Here is a 22655-nt window from a genome sequence, read left to right on the forward strand (position 1 = left end):
GAGTGGTCCATATAATGTATCAGGACGTGTTCATGACGTGCAGGTGGCGGGCGAGGACGAGGTGCAGCTGGACGACGAGATGGAGCGCGTGGTGTGGGGCGAGGGCGAGCAGCGGCTGCCGGGCGGCGCGGGCGGCGCGGGCGCCGACCCTCGCCGCGACCACGCCGCGCCGCACCCGCCGCACCCGCCGCCGCCATACACCACCAGTGCAGGCATGTATATCATCAGCCTCTATGACAGCTAGCCAGCCCAATAATGGTATCTAAACGGTGTTACTCTGTCATAATATTTATATGGTGTCACCTTACTACTTCATCTTTATATCTAGGATATCATAAAAGGGATAGGTTTCCATTTTATGCTTTAGTCTTTCGTAAAAAGAAAAATGGAATATCAAGCCGTTTGATCACTTTGACACTCGGTTAATGTTTTTTTTTTATAAAAACGGGCCAGAATCCGAGGGATTACGAGTCGTTATGATGATAAAGTCATAATTGGTATACATGATATATTTTATGGTAAGTATTACCATCTTTTCATCCAAAATACCTTAAAATTTCAAGACGAGGGTCTTTAACCAGTAAGTGTTGCCAGTGATGACTTATGGAACCGAAACATGATCCTTTACCATGAACACGTTTGCACGTATGCAAAAGCTTCAAATTACACGGCAGGCTATGGAGAGGGCTATGCTCGGAGTTTCTTTGTGTGATAGAATCCGAAACGAGGATATCCGCAAAAGAACCAAAGTAACCGAACATAGCCCGAAGGATAAGCAAGCTGAAGTGGCAATGAGCTGGTCACATAGCTCGAAGAATCGACAACCAATGGGGAAGAAAGGTTCTTGAGTGGCGACCTCGTACGGACAAACGCAGTATAGAACGACCCCTCACTAGATAAAATGACGACCTCAAATGCATTGCAAGGAGTCAGTGGATGCAGGTGGCTAAGAACAGTCTATGGGAGAGACGGAAACAGTTCCTTATGGCAGTCTATGGGGGAGGCCTATGTTCAAGAGTGGACGGATAATGGCTGGAATGACGATGATGAATACCATCGCATTACTGAACTGAATCAAAAGGGTTTTTTGTATATGTTCCCGCTAGTCACAACTTGTAGTTTTTACAATAACACCGATGAACAAAAGTAACCGTAAACTGTATAAAAGTATTATGCGATTTGACGTTACTTTTGTGCAGCTAGTGTAACAATGTAGTAATGACGCGTAATTTTTCCTACAGACGAAACTGGGTCCCCGGAGCGGTCACAGGCGTCGACGGGCAGCGGCGCTCACGTGAGTGCCGGATCTGAGCCTCAGCAGGTAGCTAATATGCTCTAACCTCTTGCTCATATCGTAAGATTTTTTTTTATGGGGAGAAATAGACGGCACATTGTAGAGATTTTTTTTGGAAATTGAGTATTCATTGAAAAGCTTAGGAACCGCGGCTATAGTGGCGCTACCGGCGGCGGCAGCGGGCTTGAGCACCGCTCGAGCAGCGCCGGGCGGTGACAAGCGGTGCCGGCAGCCGGCGCGCGGCGACGTCGCGCGTCCTCGAACATGCTCACTGTGGCTTCGTGTTGTCTCCAATTAGCAATAACTGCACACCGCTAACCGGTCGATACACAGCAAGTTATTACATCAAGGACGACATGCTATCGTTCCGCGTTCGCCGGCGTTTCAGTCGATCTCGACTCAGCCTTGCGGCTGCCCTGGGCCCGTGTTAGCCCTCCACTTCTAGCATTGTTTGTCACTGCATCTTTTACTATTTGGTAAACAGCCCATTTGTAAATAATTTGTTGTTAAACAACTATATTAGAGTGAAGCGCGAGTTGTCATATAGTACCTGCAATTATGTTCTTTGATATAGTTATTTTTATTCAATTTAATATGTAACTGTGTTCATCAATCGTGTACTGTTTATGTTTGTTACTTCATAACTCCGATATTTGTAAGCTGAATTGGATTTTTTTTTATCTAAAAGTATATACGTGCAAATTAGTCCCATAGAAATTTGATCAAAGTCGATTTAGTAATTTAGTTTTTGAAATCAAAGTAATTGATTTTGCCACAACTGAAGTTAGCTTTTTAATGGAACACATTTTATTGTCTGTGGAGACATCAACGACAGTCTCAATCACCGCTTGTGTTTCGTTGTGGTCGCTAGACTAGCGCCTCTAATCTACTCGCGGTGCTCATAGTGTGCTGCTGTCCCGGCTCCCGGGTCTACCTACCACCCTCACCGTACCGGTACGAGTATAGTGAAACGCGCCGTACTCGCTACGTATCGGAAAGTTTCCGCCGTGCTGTTGTGTAATGATTCTAGTGCAACATTATTTTAACTCCACTGTATAAGTAAGGAGAATAATATACTTACTTTTCCAATATATATGTTATATGTATTCGTATTTCTACCGTGAAGCAGTTGTATTTGCATGGCTGTGTTTCGGATCGAAGAGTGGGATATGGCAGTGAATTTACAGGGTCCAGAGGAATAACACCTGAGTCCTTAAGAATGGCAACGCATGGGGGGTATGTCTATAGCCGATGGTTACCACTTTCCATAGGTTGGTTGTCAACTTGTTTGCCATTCTAAATGAAATGTCTGAATTATGGTGCAAGCTTTTCAAGAATATTTCAAGGAATTTTTTATCGGGATTGTTATTAGATTTGCATTAATTGTGGGAGGTTATAAGTTAATTTACAAGCGGATAAATATAACAATAAAATAATTTGTTTACCTTTCTAAATTGGAGAAATCAATGGAGAAGATTTGTGTTTAGCGATAGACAATTTAAACTTAAAATAATGATCATATAAAAAAAATATGATGTATGTAATACGAATGGGAAGTAGTGCCAGGCGCTCTACACTTCTTGATTGAATGTTGGCAATGTACCTACTTGTTACGTGCACAGATGTCAGGAGGGTGGTCGGGCTCGGGCTCGGGCTCGGCGTCGGCGGGCAGCCCCGCGTCGCGCGTGCAGTTCGACGCGGAGCGCGACCAGCGCGCCGAGCACGCCGCGCCGCCCCTCGACGACGACGCCGACAGCGAGCGCCGCGCCCAGAGGAATGAGTGAGTTCACACATATTATGTAGGCATACTACGACATTATTATATAGGATCATTATGATATCCTTTGAGAGTCCTAAATATATTAATTTGTCATACTACTCGTACATTATTTCTAACTTCTATAAGATATATACTAAATAGAAAATTATATGTCATATGCGTTGAAAAAATGAATCAAAAATGTCCCGAGTGTCTTAAGTGTATATAGAGCGTAGAACTATTTACTTCTATCTATATTAGTTCTCACAGTAATGCCCCAATGTTATCATTAACACACAGGCGGAGTACCGGTACATCGTATGATTTGAAAGATGTCAATTGAGCGATCGAGGCACGTCCTCAAATGATTATAAAGGCACATTCCGCAAAATACTCACAGATTTTAAGGAGATCTTGTATTCCGCTCAGAAATAATGTGAACAGCGCCACTAATGTTATGCACACAAGTATTGTTTAATATGACAACACACATATGTGATTAAAAGCAAACAGATGAGTAATGTGTAAATATAATACTAGTACTGTGCCGCGGCTGCTGCTCGGTGAGTAAGAGATGTTTCAAAGTTTACTCCTTAGACAAACATTATTCATGTGAAAATTATGGCATTGTCTAACTACGGCGATAAGCGATCAGCTTCGTTTAATCTCTGAATATACAAGTCTTATATTTGATTAAAGTTTAGTTACGTATTTACGTAAGCACGCAACGATCAGGGCGAAGAGCTAGCAATATTTTATTTTTGCCCCTTTAATGTTTTGTCGAAATATAAAATAAAAGTTATAACAAATAATACAACGGGTGGTTCTTAAGAAATTACGAAAATGAAATGGAATGGTGACCCATTCTATTTTTACTTTGTCAACCCGCGAGATTATCCATAGTAGTTATAACAGCTAGAGATCAGCTCGAGCTCCACAAGTGCAGTGTGGCACTAAGCAGCGATAGGTCTATGGAGATGAAGACCCGACTCCGACCGCGAGCGCGCGGTCAGCGGATGAGATCGCGCGCGGCCATCGATCCACTCCGCAGTTACGTGCTTTATTGCGTCTATGTTACGGTTTATATTGCGCGGATAATTCACAGCGTTTGTTCAAAAAGCAGGTGGGCCTTAATTTTTCTGTACGTTTATTTTAATTATTATATGGCACTATTTTTTTTATTTTGTGTATTTATTTTTTACTCGATACAGTTTACTTGTATGTCTATTTATATATTTAAACTTTATTGTCCAATAAAATATGGTACGAAACGCGGACGCGCTCTTTATTGCAGCGTTTATAGAGTTGAACGTTTTAGATTTTATGTTTCATTTGCTAAAAGAATTACCTCAAATAGAAAATTCATAATATCATGATCAAAATTCTCCCACATGATGTCAGACATCCTAACTTTGTAATATGTTGCTGCAACATTCTTCATCATTGTGTTACATATCAGCAACAATTAGGATTCTTGTCTGTACTTGGCTGACAGTGTATTCCTACGGGGTGTAGCAAAAAGGAATTGATGTAGGGCAAATAGTCTCAAATATCTAGCATGAAGTGAACAGGAAGAGTTGGTCATTACTGATTGACTGTTAATTATTAGGACTTACAGAAAAATATAAAATACTATGATTGGTCGAGAGCGTAAATTAAAAGCTAGAGAAAATTATGTGGCAATACCAATGCCTATAGTGTGTTATCTAGCAGGTTTTATATGGCATTATTACAACTACCTCGTGGAAGCACCTTTCCGAGAGATTATCAACTTTAATGATCACTGTTATCTTCAAACGGTGAACCCGTTTCACGAACATCATAAAATGTACAGATGGATCATTACAGATATCGAAGTGCAGTACTAGATACGCGTAACAAATTGTCATTCTTAGTGAGGACACATATTTAGAATTTTTTTTATACTTCTTTGATGGCAAACAAGCAAAGGCCCGTCTGATGATAAACGGAATTACCGTAACCTATGGATGCCTGTAATACCAGCGGTGTCACGCTCGCATTGCCGACCCTTAAGAAACCTTAATACGCTCTTTTTGAAGAACCCTATGCAATAGTCTCCAGGGAAAGCCTCGGCAGGAAGATCATTCCACAAATTGAGTGTTCGTGGGAGGAAGTTGTTCTGAAACGGCAATCTGCGTGACCATTCTGGTTCGAAGGTGTGAGCATGGATTCCCTGCCGATGGTGTGCAATACGATGGTGAAAGGTCTTTAATGTGCATCACATTAAAGAGTTCTTCAGAACATAATCCGTTATATAATCGGTAAAAAATGCAAAGAGAGGCAAAGTCTCGCCTTGAATTAAGGGGCTCCATATTGCCTGTTAACATGTGATCATAGATAATTCTCATAGCACGCCTCTAAACCACATCAAGAGAACTAAGCTGGAACCCAGCTGCTGGTAGCTCTCGCCCAGACGTGAGAACTGCTCTCCATATGGGGTCGGACTTGCGACTTATATAATAGCCGTCTCTGTCCCGGGGTGAAGTACTGCTTCGCTTTATTTAGCATTCCCAGCTTTTGACTTGGCCCTCCAAATGACTTCGGAACTCAACCGTACTGGAAATGTCGATACTAAGAATTTCAAAGTTTTTTCCGATGGTAACGGACGTGTTTTGAAATTTCGGAGCCACAGCAAATGGTGTTTTCTCAGCGATGAACGCGCAAGCTTGTGTCCTAGTAGGATTGAATTTACCTAAATATTTATGAGCAGAACTATAAAAGAAAACTGGAAGAGATCGCTTTTAGCGATAAGGCCGCCCATTGTTTTCTCATTATGATTATTTCTTTTAATTGTTTATATTTATAATAAGTTTAGTATTGTAATCTTTTGGAGGAAACAATAAAGAGTATCTATCAATCTATAAAAATGAAGCTGTTTTATTATTGACCAGGGGATGACTATACACGTACAACATCTGCAGGAGTGCCTCTGTGTTCCTCGTTTATTTTGCCACGCCATCACTGCAAGCCTATATTTCCGTTTCTATGTCGTATAGTATAGAGGCATAATAATAAGAATTAATCTTATGATATAAACTTAGTCGTTAGGAATGGCAACCCATGAGCAATGCCACCATAGTGTATTCTATGATGTCTATCACCCTGGTGCCACTGTCAAATGGGAATCCTATGTTGTGATAATAATAAACTTAATATACTTGTTGGTACATGGTAGCGGTCTAGTGCCTGTATTCTGAAGGTGGTACACATTCGGTTTCAATCGTAATCATCATCACACGTTGTGATTGGTTGTTTATGACCCGTTATTGATAAATGAGTAGGTGCGTGACGATAGGACAGTATGTGTGTCACGAACATCGTACGCCACCAGTGGGTACTTACACGAGCAACACGAGTCTCAGCCTTCACCTGGAACCTTAAATTAATGCCCTAATAATTAATTGCAGAACGAATAAATACCTCTGCCGCGCAATCTTTATTTATTTATTACAACAGTGACTTTTGTTTGTCGATAGACAAATATAGGTTTATAATACTGGTCTCTGCGACAATATAAAGTACCTACTTGTAGCTGTGTATGAGTGGCAGACCGACAATGCGCAGCCTACTGTGCATTGTCCGGCCGTCAGGCGTGTGGTAGCCATACGTGTCCTCGTATGTAACAAGCCGGGAGGGAGTATAATAATATTAGAAATGTTTGTTGTTTGCCCCGGATATTCAGTCAAGTATGAATTTTTGATCACCCGTAGTCCCGGTACGAGAGTTTACAGAGTCGTCGATAAGAAATGTACTTACGACTAATAATATATTAACAAATAATAAATTAATATAATACTAGTAGCAGCATTACACCACCTGATAGTTGTTTGTATGCGAAAACCACTGAACTGATTTCATTGAGTTTTTCCCAACGTTCAATGGCATTATACGGAGATATCGAAGGTGATTCTCTGAAGGCTAAGAAATAAAGAAAAAACTAAATGTTTTTTACCTATCCAAGGTCGACCTTGTAATACAGAAAATTACTGAAACAAGTTGAACGCAGCTTTCAGCGTGCGTTACAGTATATAAAAGTACTGGCCCTCGCGTCTGTGCCTGTGCAACAGAGTTCATTTACTGTTCTATCCATTGTAGTATCTACTACTAAGGAAAAAAGACGTGAATGTGAAAAAATTAAATCTGACAGCACGCCGGGCGTGCTGGTGCTAATTAATATTTGTAGGATAGTTTCCTGCTAAGTTAATAGTCGGCCACATTCCATCCTTTATACACAGACGTGTTATATTTTACGGTATAACCACCGGGTCAATGGGTATTACGCTCGTACGTATGCACGTAAGGCGGTAGAGTCGCAATGTAGATGTGAGCCACTAGCGTCGGCGGCGGCGGCGGTGGCGGCGGTGGCACGGCGTCGAACTGCGGAAGTGAGATGCCACCTGATAGTTGGCGACAAAAATAGTGTGCAGTGTGGTGGCATTGGCATTGTCCGCCCTGCCGTGAGTAGTCGCAGTTGTCGCGAGTACTATACGCAAATATTGGCGAACGGCACGCCGCGCGCGACCACCGCCCGCGTACTGCTCGTAGTGTCGTGCCCCCGCGCCCCGCACCCCCGCGCCCACTCGTCACCATGCACCGCGTCTCTAGTACTCCGTGCTACAATCATTGAGCCTGTGCTAGCACTTGGATTTCTCCATCAGCGCAATAAATATGCCAGTGACATATTCGCGCACCTCTGACGCGGCCCACCAGCGGTGAGTGTTTGACAATATTTGCAATAATATTTCGTAGAGCGTTGGCCGCGGTGATATTTCATTCGGGAATGACACGTTTATTATCACTTTATTTTATAAACAAGTTATTTTTTTAATAATCTGATATATATTCTTAAATTGTAAAAAAAAAAAAATACAGCACACGGAAATGTTTACAAAATAAAAGTAATAGTAAGATTCATAAAATGTATAAATAGAATTGGATAGAACAAAAAATGTTTGGAAAGTAAAATACTTACGTGTGCGACAAATTGTATCGGAGTCTAGTGTTCAGCGGCCATTAGCTAGCCATCCGGCCAGTCTAATAATACCTATTACATTGTGCAAATGATATAAAGTTTCGTTGGTCATAAGTCATTATTGTTTAAACACAGGAACTTATTGACTACATTTTAACATTTGAAATATAATATCGCTGTGCGTGACGCCATAACAAAGTTAACTCTTTAAGCTGCACTATCATCTAAAACACAATAGTACGAAATATAAATTATCTATATATTGCAAACACTGCAATATTTATATAAAACATTGCGTTCAGTTTATGACAATTTATTAAAAGACATATTCGCGACGACACAGTATACTCGGTCGTGTCCGTGTTACTGTCCATGTCATAGGCGACGGTTCATTCTAAATTATCCGTCGCAAGTATACGTAGTAACGTTGCATAAAAAACAAAACTCTCAAGAGGACCGATCTATTTGAATTAGATTAAACGAATTAAGTATTAATAAATTTAATAATGTGTGGCCAGGTGCGTACACTCAGTATTGATGTTAACAATACATCAAGTTGTGCACACATAAGAATAAGAAGTTAAAGATTACATAGTAATGGTGGTGGCAACAAGACATGCAATAAAATATAGACAATACTCGTACAATGAAGCCTTTATAATTGCAAAGGTAAGTGCGGATACAGCTCAAAAGGGTGCTGTACGCTCACAGCGCTGGTAGTGATAGGTGGCGGTAAGAGGTAGAGTCACGTTTGCCGGCTCAGCTACTTATAAATAAATTGTATTTATACGGCATAATACTTTAATCTAAGTTCAATAGTATATATATATTTTAGTTAGGTATCCAGTCCATTATTATCTGCACATTGGTATTCTCGACGGATTGCCAAATAATCTACTTTCCGTACAATTGGAGCCCAGCTACATCTCATGCAAGCTAAGTCGATCGACACTCGCCTTGTGCACGGAACATTAGATAAAATAATTCACTAAACATACTTCTGTACAAAACTCTTCATTGTAAAACTATAATTTTACACAGTCGCATCTAGTCACATTGCAATATTGATAAGTACTGTAAGAGATTCGAGTTGTTCGTATACATTACATGTAGCGAAAAATATTGTTCAATTCATTTAAACTTTTTACTACTGTTACTTTATTCGCGATCGCTCCGACCTCCATATTTCCTATGGTACCTTCGGCTTCCATAATAGCTTAATACTGCGATCTTAATAGACTCTATGGCAGCTAAGTATGAATACGAGCTTACTGTTTATAGGTTTCGTCTAGAAAAAGTTGTCAAGACGCCGAAGGATATTTTTGGTCCACCTTTCAATGATTTTGAAAATTAACTAACGCCTATATAAATGTTAATTCATTCATTTCAAAAGAAACTAATTTGATTACGAGAAACATAAATGACAAAAAATATTTTAATCTATATAAATTTGTTGATTTCACACACGATCTCATCTCAAAGGCTCCAGTCGTGAAAATAGAAGGACGTCCTTTTCATCCTTATATCGTATCGTATCGTCATTACATGATACGGCTACGTAATATGAGAAGCCAACTAAATATTATATAATGCAAACTCGTTACCACCCGGCTTTGGTGTATTATCCCTCAGCGGTAGGTCGCATGACCGGAATAAAAAGCCTGTATCCTTCTCTAAACCTAGCGCTATGCTACGTGCCAAACTTCATACGATCGGCTGAGCCGTTAAACTGTTAAGAGGTAATAACCGCACTAATAAACAACTCACTTTCACATTTATAATATTAGCGAGAATATCGTTAACTCTCATTATGCATACATACATACACACATACGCAGCAGGCGGCAATGATGGACAATCGCGGCAACACATACGATCGCAGTGTTATACTGGTCAGACGAGTTTGCAGTTTGGATTGTTTTTACGGCTCTTATTTTGCACGTAACAACTTCTGCTTTACCGCGACTTTTTTTTAGTTCTGACACTTCACCTAACTGAAATTGAGGGCCACATACCAAAAGGATTAAAGGGTTATAAATTGTATTGTTTTTTTTTTGTTGTATGTGCTGTTAGTCAATTGTTAATTGATTTTAATTTTTCTCCATTTAATTTCCACACAAATGTTGTTCAGACAAAAAAAGTCCGATTTTTAGAACAAAATATAAATACTTGGTTTTTCTATCTTTCACACACTCTTGATCTATTTAAGAATTCATTATTCAGTACACATGATAGTCGCTTCCAAAAGTTTGTACCTGAACATTATTTCAACTCCTACAATTTTATTAAACCCTAACCTATTAATTTTCTTGCATTCTTTATCTGGAAAATAACACAGGTAGAGCTAATTGTACGTATTTTGATCAAATATTGATCGGTGCTCGCTATTGAACTTAGTAGTAGGTAGGAGGAAGGCAGGTAGGTAGGTAGGTAGGTGTACATGTTATGGGCAAAGAAGTTGTGTCAACAATAGTCCAAATAATTTGTTTGTATGTAATCGTACAGCGGCGTATGATGATTAATAGCAACGGCGCTTCTATATTCTATTGATCCTGTGTTCGGTTACAAGGATCATTACAAACTACGAGTAGGCAGCCGCTGCGGCTTAGCGCACGCTAATAAGGTTATAAAGTATGCAAGTTAATCTATCATTAATATGGTCTCCCGGGGCAACAACTCACCGAGCCTTATGTCAGGTTCTCGGCCTCGATAATAGAACACTTCAAAATTAGTCCTATTATTGTAGAAGTTCTGTAACGAGTTATTTAACGAGATACGCCTTCAGTCGCGTAGAAATTTCGGAGAAGCAAGGAAAATCATAATTTCAAAAGGTATGCTACATAAGTGTTCTAAAAAAATGATTTAATTCCGAAGTGTGTATACATACACCGTTGTGCACGTGTAATATAAACACGGACCGTAAACAAGGCAGCGGCTGGCCGGCGCGGCTGGCGGTCGCTTCCCGAGTCGGTGACCGAGTGCGGCCTCGCGTTGCGGATTTGCGGTTGTGCTGGCCAAGTGATCACCCCGTCTGGTCACTGGGCCAACTGCAAGAAACGCGCTCAAGGCCGAGTGCCAAAGATATGGTGACGCATGACGCGAACACCACGCTGGAGGCTGTAGCATTTAGAGCACGACTCGCCGCCGGAGCGCGCCGCGCGACCTCCGTGCCCGTAAGTAATTAGCTACGTCGCGCGTTCTCATTAGTACTATCGACATCGATTTAACGTTATTTTCCACGATCGTACAAAGAATCGCGACACGGCACAAGTGGATACGTGAGCGTTCGGGAATAACTGATCATCACGTATACACGGACGCTAACGGCAAACTGGTACGCAGAGCAGTAGTTGTTACATTAATAATATAAATAGAGGAGTACTCGTAATACTCACCTTTACACATCCAATAATTATCGTAGTAAAGTCTGTTGTAATAAACGGTTTCACTTTAAAGTCTAAGTGAATTGCTATGGAAATGGTACACTTGTATACAGAGCTTGTGTCCATATAGAGCTTCACTATACTGTCACATGATTAGCCGTGACTTACATATATGTTATATATTATATTTACATGTAATACTCATGTTTATTTATGTATGTATTGTATGTGATATATGTACGTAAATGTTTTTTTAAGTATAAATATTCCATTTATAATACAATTTGATTTCATTACTTCAATGCACCGCCATTTAGTATCTTTGTTTAGCGTAACTGTTGACTGGTATAGAATGGCGTTAGGCATTAATTCCACCCTGTAGACATATTTTATTTTAAAGGTGTACGAAAGTGTAAATAAACAAATTTATTTTGGTAAATGCATCCCCCTTACCTTTTAATATTTAAAGTTAGACATCAAATTTATTGACTTCTATAAATCAACTGTTGTATCTTTCCGCTGCCCTAACATGGTTCACTGACAACAACCTGCTCTGAAAATGCTAATAAAACTAAGTGTGATAAATTGACACCTCCCAAAGTAAGGCAGGTGGATTCCCGCATGATATTGGTCAAAAATTTATTAGAAGCTGCCGTGTATACATATGTATCTTAATAGATTTCAAGTGTCACTCGCTATCAATTTTTCCACGTGAATTCCGATAGTTTTTATTTAGCTGCACATGTGGTGCACTACAACAATAGTACAAAGACTAGATAGACGTCGCGAGTGCTGACCGTGTGTACTGCAGCTATTTTAACAGCAATAAGTCATATTCAATAATATTACGAATATAAATGCAATGTTTATTTTATAAAAGTCGACCGTACGTTCTGTTTACGGAATGTTTTGAAGAAATTAAATACTAGAAATAATATCCTTATGTACGCGAAAGTTTTATTGCTTACAATTATTTATATGTTTATGTACATGTGTTTACAGTACAGATATTAGGTTATAACAAAAATGTACACAGGCGGACTTAGCCCTCGAAAGGATTTGTTCCAGGCAACCTTGAGAGCCCGAAAGGAGAAAGTGTCTATAGAGTTTGTATATAAAGCATAACATATATATATATATATATATATATATATATATATATATATATATATATATATATATATATATATATATATATGGTGCAGAAATAATAGGATAAATAATAATAATTATTGTTTATAGTAATTTTAGTAGTTATTTTTAGGTACTTATTATTCTTAGAAAAGATTAGCTCATTCCTAGCCGCTTCGTACGCTGCATTTCAAATATGGAAACATTAATTAAAATAACTACTTCTGTATGTCGTATCAAGATCACCAATTTTCAAGTTGGACCCTTCGAAGACAAAAGTAACAATAGTAGCTGTATCCAATTTGGTGCAATAGTTTTTGTGTGATACCAGAACAAACATATATTTTTTTAAATATCTCCCATGTACAACCATCGCCTAATTACAATTTTATTATATGAGTGAGGTTAAAAATTAGTCCGAAAGAAGTTTTGTTGCCTAAACTGATTGGATGAATTACCCATTATACTTAATTACATACCTATTACGACTGTCCGATAAATGAACCAAAGGTGTAATTTTCCAAATATCCGCAGATCAATCCATGCCTATGTAGTGTTTTTTATAATATCAGTTAATTGTTAGTCGTATCACAGAGTAGTATTTATTAATTTATTCTGATTCGATACATATAGCACGATTCAAGTATACACATAGATCTCACACAATGTGATGGCTTAACAACTAGAACATATTAAATCTTAAGATCAGACCAGAAAAATAAAGAAAGTACAGTAGTTATTCTGTGAAACAAATAAGTGTCAATAGCCACGTAGCAAAGTTAGTTTTTTACATCAAAATAGACAGTACAAAATGAAATGAAATTATTATTAGAGTACCTATGATGATATTATTATTTTCAGCAATCTATTATTCAATTGAAAATATTTTACACAAGACTGAGGAGCACGTTCAGATAGTTTTTTGTTGTCGTAACGCTGCCGCAGTTTCGCGATACTTACCTGCCAAAGATTCTTATTACATCCAACGTAATAATGATAGTGAGTAGCTACTATAGATTCAGACTACATTATGTTTTTGTTTGGCGACGATTAACTCGAAGCTCGTACGCAAGGCGCGTGTGTACAACCGCCATATATTACACTAAATTATACCTTAATTATTTTTTGTAACTCATAATGTACTCAGCTACCTTTTTGAGTTTGTATGAGTTTTTAATCTGAACATGAAATATGCTCAGCGAAATGTCCGCACAATCATTACACGAAATGTTACACGGTGCCCAGTGGACAATGTCGCCGCCTACTACACGACTAAATAGAATCACCAGCAATTTTTTTACACACATAAAAAAGGAACTATTTGTAGTTAGTCTTTTGTTATATTCGCACGTTTTTGTGTATGTTTTAAACTGTCTGTGGTACGAAGCGGCAGAATAAAACGTGCGCGTGTGTAAATACTTCCACATAACATATGTATATGTTTTATTTAGAGCTAGTTGGCTACTATGGCCACTACGAAGCTCTCGGTCCTCGTATTGCCCGTGCGCCTACTCGCACGGACCCGGTGTCCAATTCATCGTGCCCCACCGTCTTACGTCCGTTCCTACTCGCATGCAAAATTGCATTTTTCTTTGAACGCGATGAGGATGATGATTTTGTTTTATTATAATGATATCGGTTGTCTGTCAGTCGTTGCTAAACTTTTATAATTATTAATTATATAGCAGTAGAACTTATAGAAGAAACAATAAACAACTTGGAATGAGCCGGAAAGCGATTAAATATTAATTTTATTTTCGTAAAATTAAGAAACATTAGATTAGCTGATTTGAAACTAAATACTTCAATCTAATTTTGTTTCAGTGACATAAAAATTCCCACAGTTCTCAATGTCAGCTATTGATGAACATAACAAAGATCTCATTAGCTTATTATCAAAACAAAAGCACATGAATATATTATGGCAGAGACATGCGACCCGACCCTAAATTTACTCGCTCCTCGTTTTGCATCGGCGATAAAAAGGAAATTATGCATACATACGTATTTAAGTAAGGAATCTCAAAAAAGGTTTTGGGATACACAACAGTAAATTATCTTGCTGCAGAAATTCGCGCGCCGCGTGTTACATTGTGCCAAATATGTCTGAAAAAATTGGCAGCCGCTCTTCGCGTTAACCGCCGTTTATAAATTTCCACTTTACTTCAGCAGACAGTTTTGTTCTATATCTGTAGTTTAATGGCAAATAAACTGTAAAATAAATTTCCTACTTTCAAGTTTACTACTTTCTGTCAGAAATCATGCATAGTCAGTACGGAACTCGTTGATTATCTGCCAAGTGTTTTATTGGAAAATTTTCAGTTTTATCAGACACGACAGCCCAGCGAGTACCCAACTCGGATGTGTTAAAATTAAAATTCCTAACGTTACGTGCGAGTAAAATGAAATACAGGATGGGCAAACTCGATTGATACGGGCAAATGTCTTTATCAAGCGAAGGTCGGATTGGAAATTGATTTATCCTGTAATTCGAATATCTCACTGGAGCGACTCTCAAACATTATGTGCCGATATATCGTAACTCAGTCGCGTATGCAAGGTGTCGTATGTGCGTGCGGTGCGGTGCGGCGCACCAGGCCGCGCCCCACGACCGCAGCCGCCACAATACTCGTGCACGTGTTCTCTCCAGGTTTCTCATCGTATCATCAAAGAGAACAGCTTATCGCTCCTAAATATACACACCTCAAAATCTCCCTCACTTTAACCGTTCACATTTATAAATTCATCTCTAAAAAAAATCCAATTCCGATGATACTTTCTTGCGTTCTACTTTCGTATTTTGTTTTATTTATCACTAGCGACCCGTCCCGGCTTCGCACGGGTGCAATGTTGATACTAAATAAAGCCGCCGGCCCCCCGGTCGATACCGCCTCAATCGTTATGTCCCTGTATTTTAAATATTCGAAAATATTCATTTAAATGGCATGCTATAGAGGGATTGGTCTATATTGATCTATATTAAATGCACAATGTATTTAAGGTACTTGATTGGATAAGGTATTACGTTGTATTACTTAAAATCGTTTCGTAGATAAGCCGTTATTTCTTGTAAAAAGTAAAGGATAAAAAATGGTTATTGCAGGTTATCTCTGAGAGATAGACATACATATATCATCGCGGACTTTTTTGGATACCTTATTAAATTGTATAATATTGTAGTATTATTTTGATCTTTGAGGCTTCAGCCAGCCAGCGTTTGCAATGTAAGCGCAAAAAATGTGTTTATTTAGTCGTAAATAGACGTCGTGGTATCGATCACATTAGAAACCTCTAAAATTATCAGTGTTTTTCAACAATAATATGCATGTATTATATACATATAAACCTTCCTCTTGAATCACTCTATCTATTAAAAAATGGCATCAAAATCCGTTGCGTAGTTTTAAAGAAGAAGGTGTTTACTGACGTCGGCGACAAGCTTCATCATTCTTTTATAATTCTAGCTAGAGCAACTTGCAGAGATAACAACTGGTTGGATCTAGATCCGTATTAAGTTACCCTTTCGAAAACTCCGTACGTAATCCTCGTTCACTGCAATCTTTTTATCAATAAATTCAAATAGGTAATACACTGTCATCACCAGCGGTAGACTCTTCAAGAAAATAATATATGATACAAACATCTCAAAAATGGATAAGGACAAGAAGAACACTCGACTTACAATCTCGATCTTATTTTTTGTTGATAGACCGCTCGATGCATAGTGGTAACTACCACTTTTACATAAATAATATTATGAATGATTTTATAATCGCGTTCCAGTCTAAGTTGCAGTGATCATGGGACTTTTTAAATTTCACGGTGGACTATGTGCTTAAAATATTATTCTGTAATGATTCACTGCTGAACATAAGCCTCTCCCTTAGGGGGATTTGCCAGTAGTTCCACGCTTCCAGGCGGGTTGGCAACCGCAGTTAGACTTTGGAGATGTTTTAAGAGGGACGCTGCTGCCCACCCCTCGCTTTTCCTTAGCCGCCTCTTACGACACCCACAGGATAGGAAGGGGCGGGCTATTCTATGCTGGGACACACGGTATGTAATGATATTATGTTACAAATTGTATTTATGATTTAACATCCAGGCGTCACCTGCACACGCACAAGCCCCGCAAGTACTCTCTGCAGGAGGGAGGCCGCGCGGTCCCTGGCAGTGCCGACTCGGGTAATGCGGACTCGAGCGGCGGCGGTGGCTACGGCGGCGGCGGCGGAGGCGGCGGTCAGCGGAGGGTGTCCATCGCGCCGGGCGAGGAGCCGCTGCCGGAGGTCGACCGCGATGATCTGCACAGCCATCGCAGTGACGACCCGCGAGCTCTCCGCAGGCACAGGATACAACCGCACAAAGTTAGTTATGTTAGAACTTTAGTCTGTTGGCCAGACCAGGTGGTCGTGTCGTGCTGCTTACGTAGCATATGATACAGTAGTGTTCTCTATGTGAGCGATTGTTTTGTCAGTATTCCCTGTTCGTACACGCTGTATCTAGTAGAGTGATTATATTTGTTACCTAACGACTTCATATATCATAGAGATCCTTCGGTTGATTGATTTAGCGGAGAGCGGCGAGATATTTATATTGCAACAAAGTGGAATTACACGCAGTTAATTTGTTTCAATTGTATCTCGATGCCGTTGCCACTTACGATATCTTTTATTTAGTTGTAGTGAGGTTGTTGCAAGTACGCGATGTTGCGTCCCTTGAATCTTCATATAGCATTCTCCAAGGTAAAATATTCTAGTTTTAATATAAACTCAATAAAAGCAGCGAGCTTATTATTTTGTTTACTTTACGAGAGCATGCGAGACGATTTAGTAATAGGAGGCGTTGTTCGTAGGGTTCAACGGTGCACGTGGGCCGTAAGGATGGCGGCGATAAGGTTCAAACTATATTACCAGACTCCACATATAAGAAAATGTATGACCACAGTCCACATTCGGTAAGCAACATTGTCATAAAGTGGTTTTAAATTTTTAGAATAAAATCCTTTAAAAACGATCACCATTCGATTATGAGCCCGCTACTAGTCGCGCTACTGGCCCTGGTCTCTCTCCATTTGGTAAGCATTATTATAGGCTACAGTTTACTTTATCTTTTATATCAGTTTATTAGCTTTTTCTTCCGTGGCCGCCTCTTATCGTACTATGGGGATTAAATGGAGTTACGGCACATTATACTGTTACCATACTAGAATATTGTTTAACACTACTATATAATTGCAAAGGGAAACTTTTTAAAAAAAGCTTTTACGCACAGGTTTTCGTACAATTGGACGAGCTGCTGGAGACTGAACAAGGGGATGCCGAGTGGAAGGAAACGGCCCGCTGGATCAAGTATGAGGAGGACGTGGAGGAGGGGTCCGCCAGGTGGGGCCGACCGCACGTCGCCAGCCTCTCCTTCCACTCGCTACTGAACCTGCGGCGGTGCCTCGAAACTGGTGTCGTTTTGCTCGACCTCAACGAGAAGGACCTCCCCGGAGTCGCGTACAGGTGCGGTCACTTGCTCCTACCTCCATATTTGCAATGTTTTATCAAAGATTCATCTACAAGCTAACTATTCGCAAAAGTTTATTCGCAATAAATTAAGTTTATTGAATTTTGACGTACGAGTGCAACGCTGTTTCCCTTGACAAGTTTACTTCACCTATAAATTCTATCGACGTAGCTTTCTTCCATGTTTTGTGTCATTTCAATTTAAAGGACGATGATATTAGTGCTTTGTGACTTTAAGTCTTCGCGTCATATGGGAGAATGTGGCTTTTAGTGTTGCAAGCGTTTATGCGCTGTGATGGCTACTGACCATCAGGTAGGTCGTATGATATAGTATCACTAATTATATGTATGATAGGTACATTATTTAAAAATGATTTGATTGTAACCACAGGGTGGTAGAAAGCATGGTATCAGAAGAACTCATTGAGGAGGACGACAAGCCGGTGGTAATGCGGTCGCTGTTGCTGCGCCACAGGCACGTAGACGAGCGCTTAGGGTTCCGCTTCTCCATCACCGGTCGCAAACACTCCTCCTACACCAGTTTACAGGTATACTTTTTGTTTTTCGCTGCCCGTTCATATGTCCTAGTATATTATGACGAAATATCTAGAAAATGGAGTCGAAAAACGTTTCCACCTGCTTAGCACTGCAACACTAAAGCTACTGGGTACGAAAATTTAATATTGGTTTCGGGGAAGCAAAGTTAAATTTAGTTTTAATATAACAGATGACGATTACTGCTTTTCAAGTGGTATGCTATTTGTTTGATCACTATTTCAAGATATTTTATATCAACTAAAAGTAGAGTTGCCATCTGTCCATAGTCTGTTATCAGATTTTTCAGGATATGACCTCGTTTAAAAAAATCCATAGTTTTCGATCTTGTTGCCCCAGTTTGTTGATTTTACAGATGATGACTGCTACATTGCATTATAACAGACAATTGTTTGAAATGTTGCCCTTGTAGACATCTTTCCACGATACGAATATTTGTATATCATGGACAGGAGAGTGTAAGTTGGCGAACAACATCGACATTTTATTTGGCTGAAGTGATGACAGGCTGCTAATGACGCACGTGACGTAAGCAAACCGTGTCGAGTGCGGATCGCTGCTGGCTGTGGTCACAGCTACACACTACTACAGTCCCTCGAAACCTCGAATTAAACTCGTAGTACGATTGAATATAAATAATAAATACTTCGTACCGACCATTATAGAAATGTAAAAGAAAAATACGAGTAATGTCACTAAGTATTCACAGAAAATTGTCGAAGGTTATTTATATATCGGGGCGTAGTAACATTTAGCATACATTTAAAATTCTCTTGCGCCTGTCCATACTGATCTTTATGTTTATTTTTGCCATATGTAATTTTCTCTTGGCTAATATCTATAGAGGAATTACATACCTAGTAATAACTCAGCGTCAGAATTGATAAACTGCCGCTTGAAAACTATATTTAAATGTGGATAATTAATTAATCAAAAAACTACAAGCCGTAGTCGTCACGAGAGGCACCATGCGATAAGGGTTTCCGCTTAATAGGCCGCCAGCTTTTTATAATTACAAGCAATGAAAATGTCAGTGGTGGTATCAAAGTAAGCGCAAGCAATATATTATATTTAGGGTTATTGGTACCATAAAATCAAATAACACTAAGTGAAAGAAATTATGATGGTGACTTGTTTTAAATTCGCTAAATAAATAACAAATAAGAAGGTATAGGCCAGGTGTATTCAGGCGTGTATAGCATTAGAGGGGAGGGTGGGGTGGGGCGGCGGTCACTGTCGGTGCGCGTGGTTGCGAAGTGAGGTGTGGTGTGGTGTGGTGTGTGCGCAGTCGCTGTGGCTGGAGGACGGCGCGGGCGCGCTGGGCGCGGGCCGCGCGCGCTGCTCGCTGTGCTCGGCCACGTCCACGTGCCGCCGCCACAGCACGCACCTGCTCGTACGGAACACTACTGTCCATACTCGAATCATTGCGCTCGCCACCCGCCACCAGTCACTCGTCACCGCTCCTTATCGACAATCAAACGCTGTAGCTGTAGCTGTAGCTGTAGCGGCCATCCACTCATCGTAATTACATTTCTGCATCGCGCCGACAGCGGTCATCATCCCGTTTGCTCTGTTGTTTAGGTTTTCTTCTCGCTTAGAACATAGATATGTATTTGCAATCACGTCGTAGATCCTAGTGATGTTAGTTTTTGGAGCGAGTTCTGTTCGTTTGCCATAGAGTGACCGCTGAGTTCCAATTAATAAACGCCTCATGTAACAAGCGTAGCACGGTAATTGGAATATATAAGTTTTTATTAATGAACATTATGTTTTTCATTGTTATTTTTTTCGACTTATGTTGCTATTTTTGCAGCTGCAGATATCATTCGCTGATTTGTGATGAAAGTCACTTATCATGAAGAATGAATGAAAACATTTTATCATATCTACGCCTCCCACGTCGTCGGCATTTTATATAATTCCGTCATTTCACAAATACTGCATACAAATTAATCACATGATTTGCCGATGACATATCTTATGACCTTTTAGTCTTTTGCACTGCATGTGTTGTGGTTTATAAAAAATAGGAATTAACGTAATCATTCCGGTAAGCCACGGTCGGTGTGGCCTGGTCGAGACCACAAGATAATTTAGGTAAAGTGATAGTTTACCTAAATGATGGTGTTAACTCCTGTTTGTTATAAACCATAAGACATTTACCTCTACTATACCTTCCATAGCAGTAGATTTCTGTGTTATCTAACTATTGGTTCGGTTTTTCTGCAAAATTTTGTTTGAATTTGAAAATTATAGCATTTTAATTTATGTTGTGGAACGTTTAACAGAAGTTAAGGTAACGTAAACAATTTTAATGCATGGTAATTTATACCACGTCGTCTCGATTTAAGTAACAGCGGAGTTATATTTGTGTGTACAGAATTTGGCGGAGCATCGACGACGTCGCAGCTCGTACGCGCTGCCGGCGGCCACTCTCCAGAAGAAAACGTCAATGGGGGGCGCGGATCTGCGTGAGGTCGAGTACTTAACCGCAGTGGCACTGGCCGACGGTTCGCAGGACGAGCTGCGCCGAGCCAATGACTCAATCAGGAAACGTATTCCAGAAGACGCCGAAGCTACCACCGTACTCGTCGGTGCCGTCGGTTTTCTGGATCAACCTACTATTGCATTCGTGCGACTCGCCCAAGGAATTCTTATGCCATCTATAACAGAAGTACCTATTCCGGTGCGATTTATGTTCATTCTTCTGGGACCGAGTGGGGCTGATCTCGATTACCACGAAGTAGGTCGCTCCATTTCGACGCTAATGTCGAACCCATCATTCCATTCGATAGCATACAAAGCTGACGACCGACGAGAGTTGTTATCCGCTATCAACGAGTTTTTGGATGACTCGATAGTATTGCCTCCCGGTGACTGGGAGAGGCAGGCATTGTTACCCATAGACGAACTAAAAGCAAAGAGCCAAATGATACGGCGACGCAAACAAAATGCTTTAGAAAAGAAACGTGCCGCCAGCGAAGTAGAAACTCCCGCCTCCGATGAGAAGAAAGCTCTAATCGAAGCTGAGAAGGGCTCCCCTCCTAAAGAACCTGATGATCCACTCTCAAGGACGGGTCGACTTTTTGGAGGTGAGTATTTCAATATTTTTTCTTTTCTTTTTTTTGTGAATGCACGTGGTGGACAATACATTTAAACATAAATTTGATATACACAGGTGTGATCCGTGATATCAAACGTCGCTACCCATACTACAAATCAGATTTTATCGATGCTCTAAACGGTCAGTGCGCGGCAGCTACCATCTTCATGTACTTTGCCGCACTGTCCTCTGCCATCACGTTTGGCGGCTTGCTAGCCGATAAAACTTATGGCGCAATTGGAATATCAGAAACATTGGTTAGTATACTGACAACAAATAATTTGGTGTGAACATGAGCATTGTGATTTCGATCAAGAAATGTATTCACGTAGATCGTGTTTGTAGGTATTTACATGTGTGGGCGGTTTAGTGTTCGGGCTATTGTCCGGACAGCCGTTGATGATCACCGGCGCGACCGGTCCACTGTTGCTGCTCGATGAGTCGCTCGCCAACTTCTGCCACTCGTACGGGTTCGACTTTCTAGCAGCACGCATGTACTGCGGCCTCTGGATGATTATCATCGCGCTGTGCGTTGCTTCCATCGAGGGCAGTGTTGCTGTCAAAAAAATCACAAGGTCTTTTATTGTTATGTTGTACCTATATATTAAAATGCGCGAACAATCATGTTTAACCTTATTTACTTGTTTAAATTACAGATTCACAGAAGACATTTTCGCTTTCCTGATCTCATTGATCTTCATCTCCGAACCAATAACGAGCACGATCAACGTGTACCGCTCGCACCCACTCGGCGTCGACTATTGCCAATACAACAATGTTTCAGTAGTGGATTCCACACCTGTGCCAGACCTGTCTATAAACGGAACTTTATTAGGTAACATTGACATTATACAACGCGGAACTACAATTGAGGAATAACGAGCCAGAAGAGGCTTAGAGTGGCGTATATCTTTCTATATATATATATTTCTA

The 22655-nt window shown here is 40.1% G+C and overlaps 1 protein-coding gene across 4 annotated transcripts in view; it reads left to right on the forward strand.

The window, feature by feature from the left end:
• LOC113517854 (anion exchange protein 3) overlaps window positions 1–22655 on the forward strand; it is a 68053-nt gene that overhangs the window by 35813 nt on the left and 9585 nt on the right. For 2 of the 4 annotated variants that reach the window (XM_031911517.2, XM_031911516.2), the window contains exons 2-13: window positions 44–212; window positions 1242–1321; window positions 2917–3074; window positions 16663–16921; window positions 17410–17511; window positions 17829–18061; window positions 18456–18612; window positions 19908–20012; window positions 21000–21711; window positions 21798–21979; window positions 22068–22297; window positions 22379–22557. In XM_031911517.2, the coding sequence (XP_031767377.2) occupies window positions 44–212; window positions 1242–1321; window positions 2917–3074; window positions 16663–16921; window positions 17410–17511; window positions 17829–18061; window positions 18456–18612; window positions 19908–20012; window positions 21000–21711; window positions 21798–21979; window positions 22068–22297; window positions 22379–22557 (2566 nt within the window). Of the gene's footprint in view, window positions 1–43; window positions 213–1241; window positions 1322–2916; window positions 3075–7529; window positions 7787–16662; window positions 16922–17409; window positions 17512–17828; window positions 18062–18455; window positions 18613–19907; window positions 20013–20999; window positions 21712–21797; window positions 21980–22067; window positions 22298–22378; window positions 22558–22655 lie in introns of those variants that run through there. The other 2 variants (XM_026902594.3, XM_031911518.2) reach the window with 2 other exon arrangements.

The sequence above is a fragment of the Galleria mellonella genome, unplaced genomic scaffold (genome assembly GCF_026898425.1).
Source record: "Galleria mellonella isolate WM207_F2 unplaced genomic scaffold, CSIRO_AGI_GalMel_v1 utg28, whole genome shotgun sequence".
Classification (NCBI taxonomy): Eukaryota; Metazoa; Arthropoda; class Insecta; order Lepidoptera; family Pyralidae; genus Galleria; species Galleria mellonella.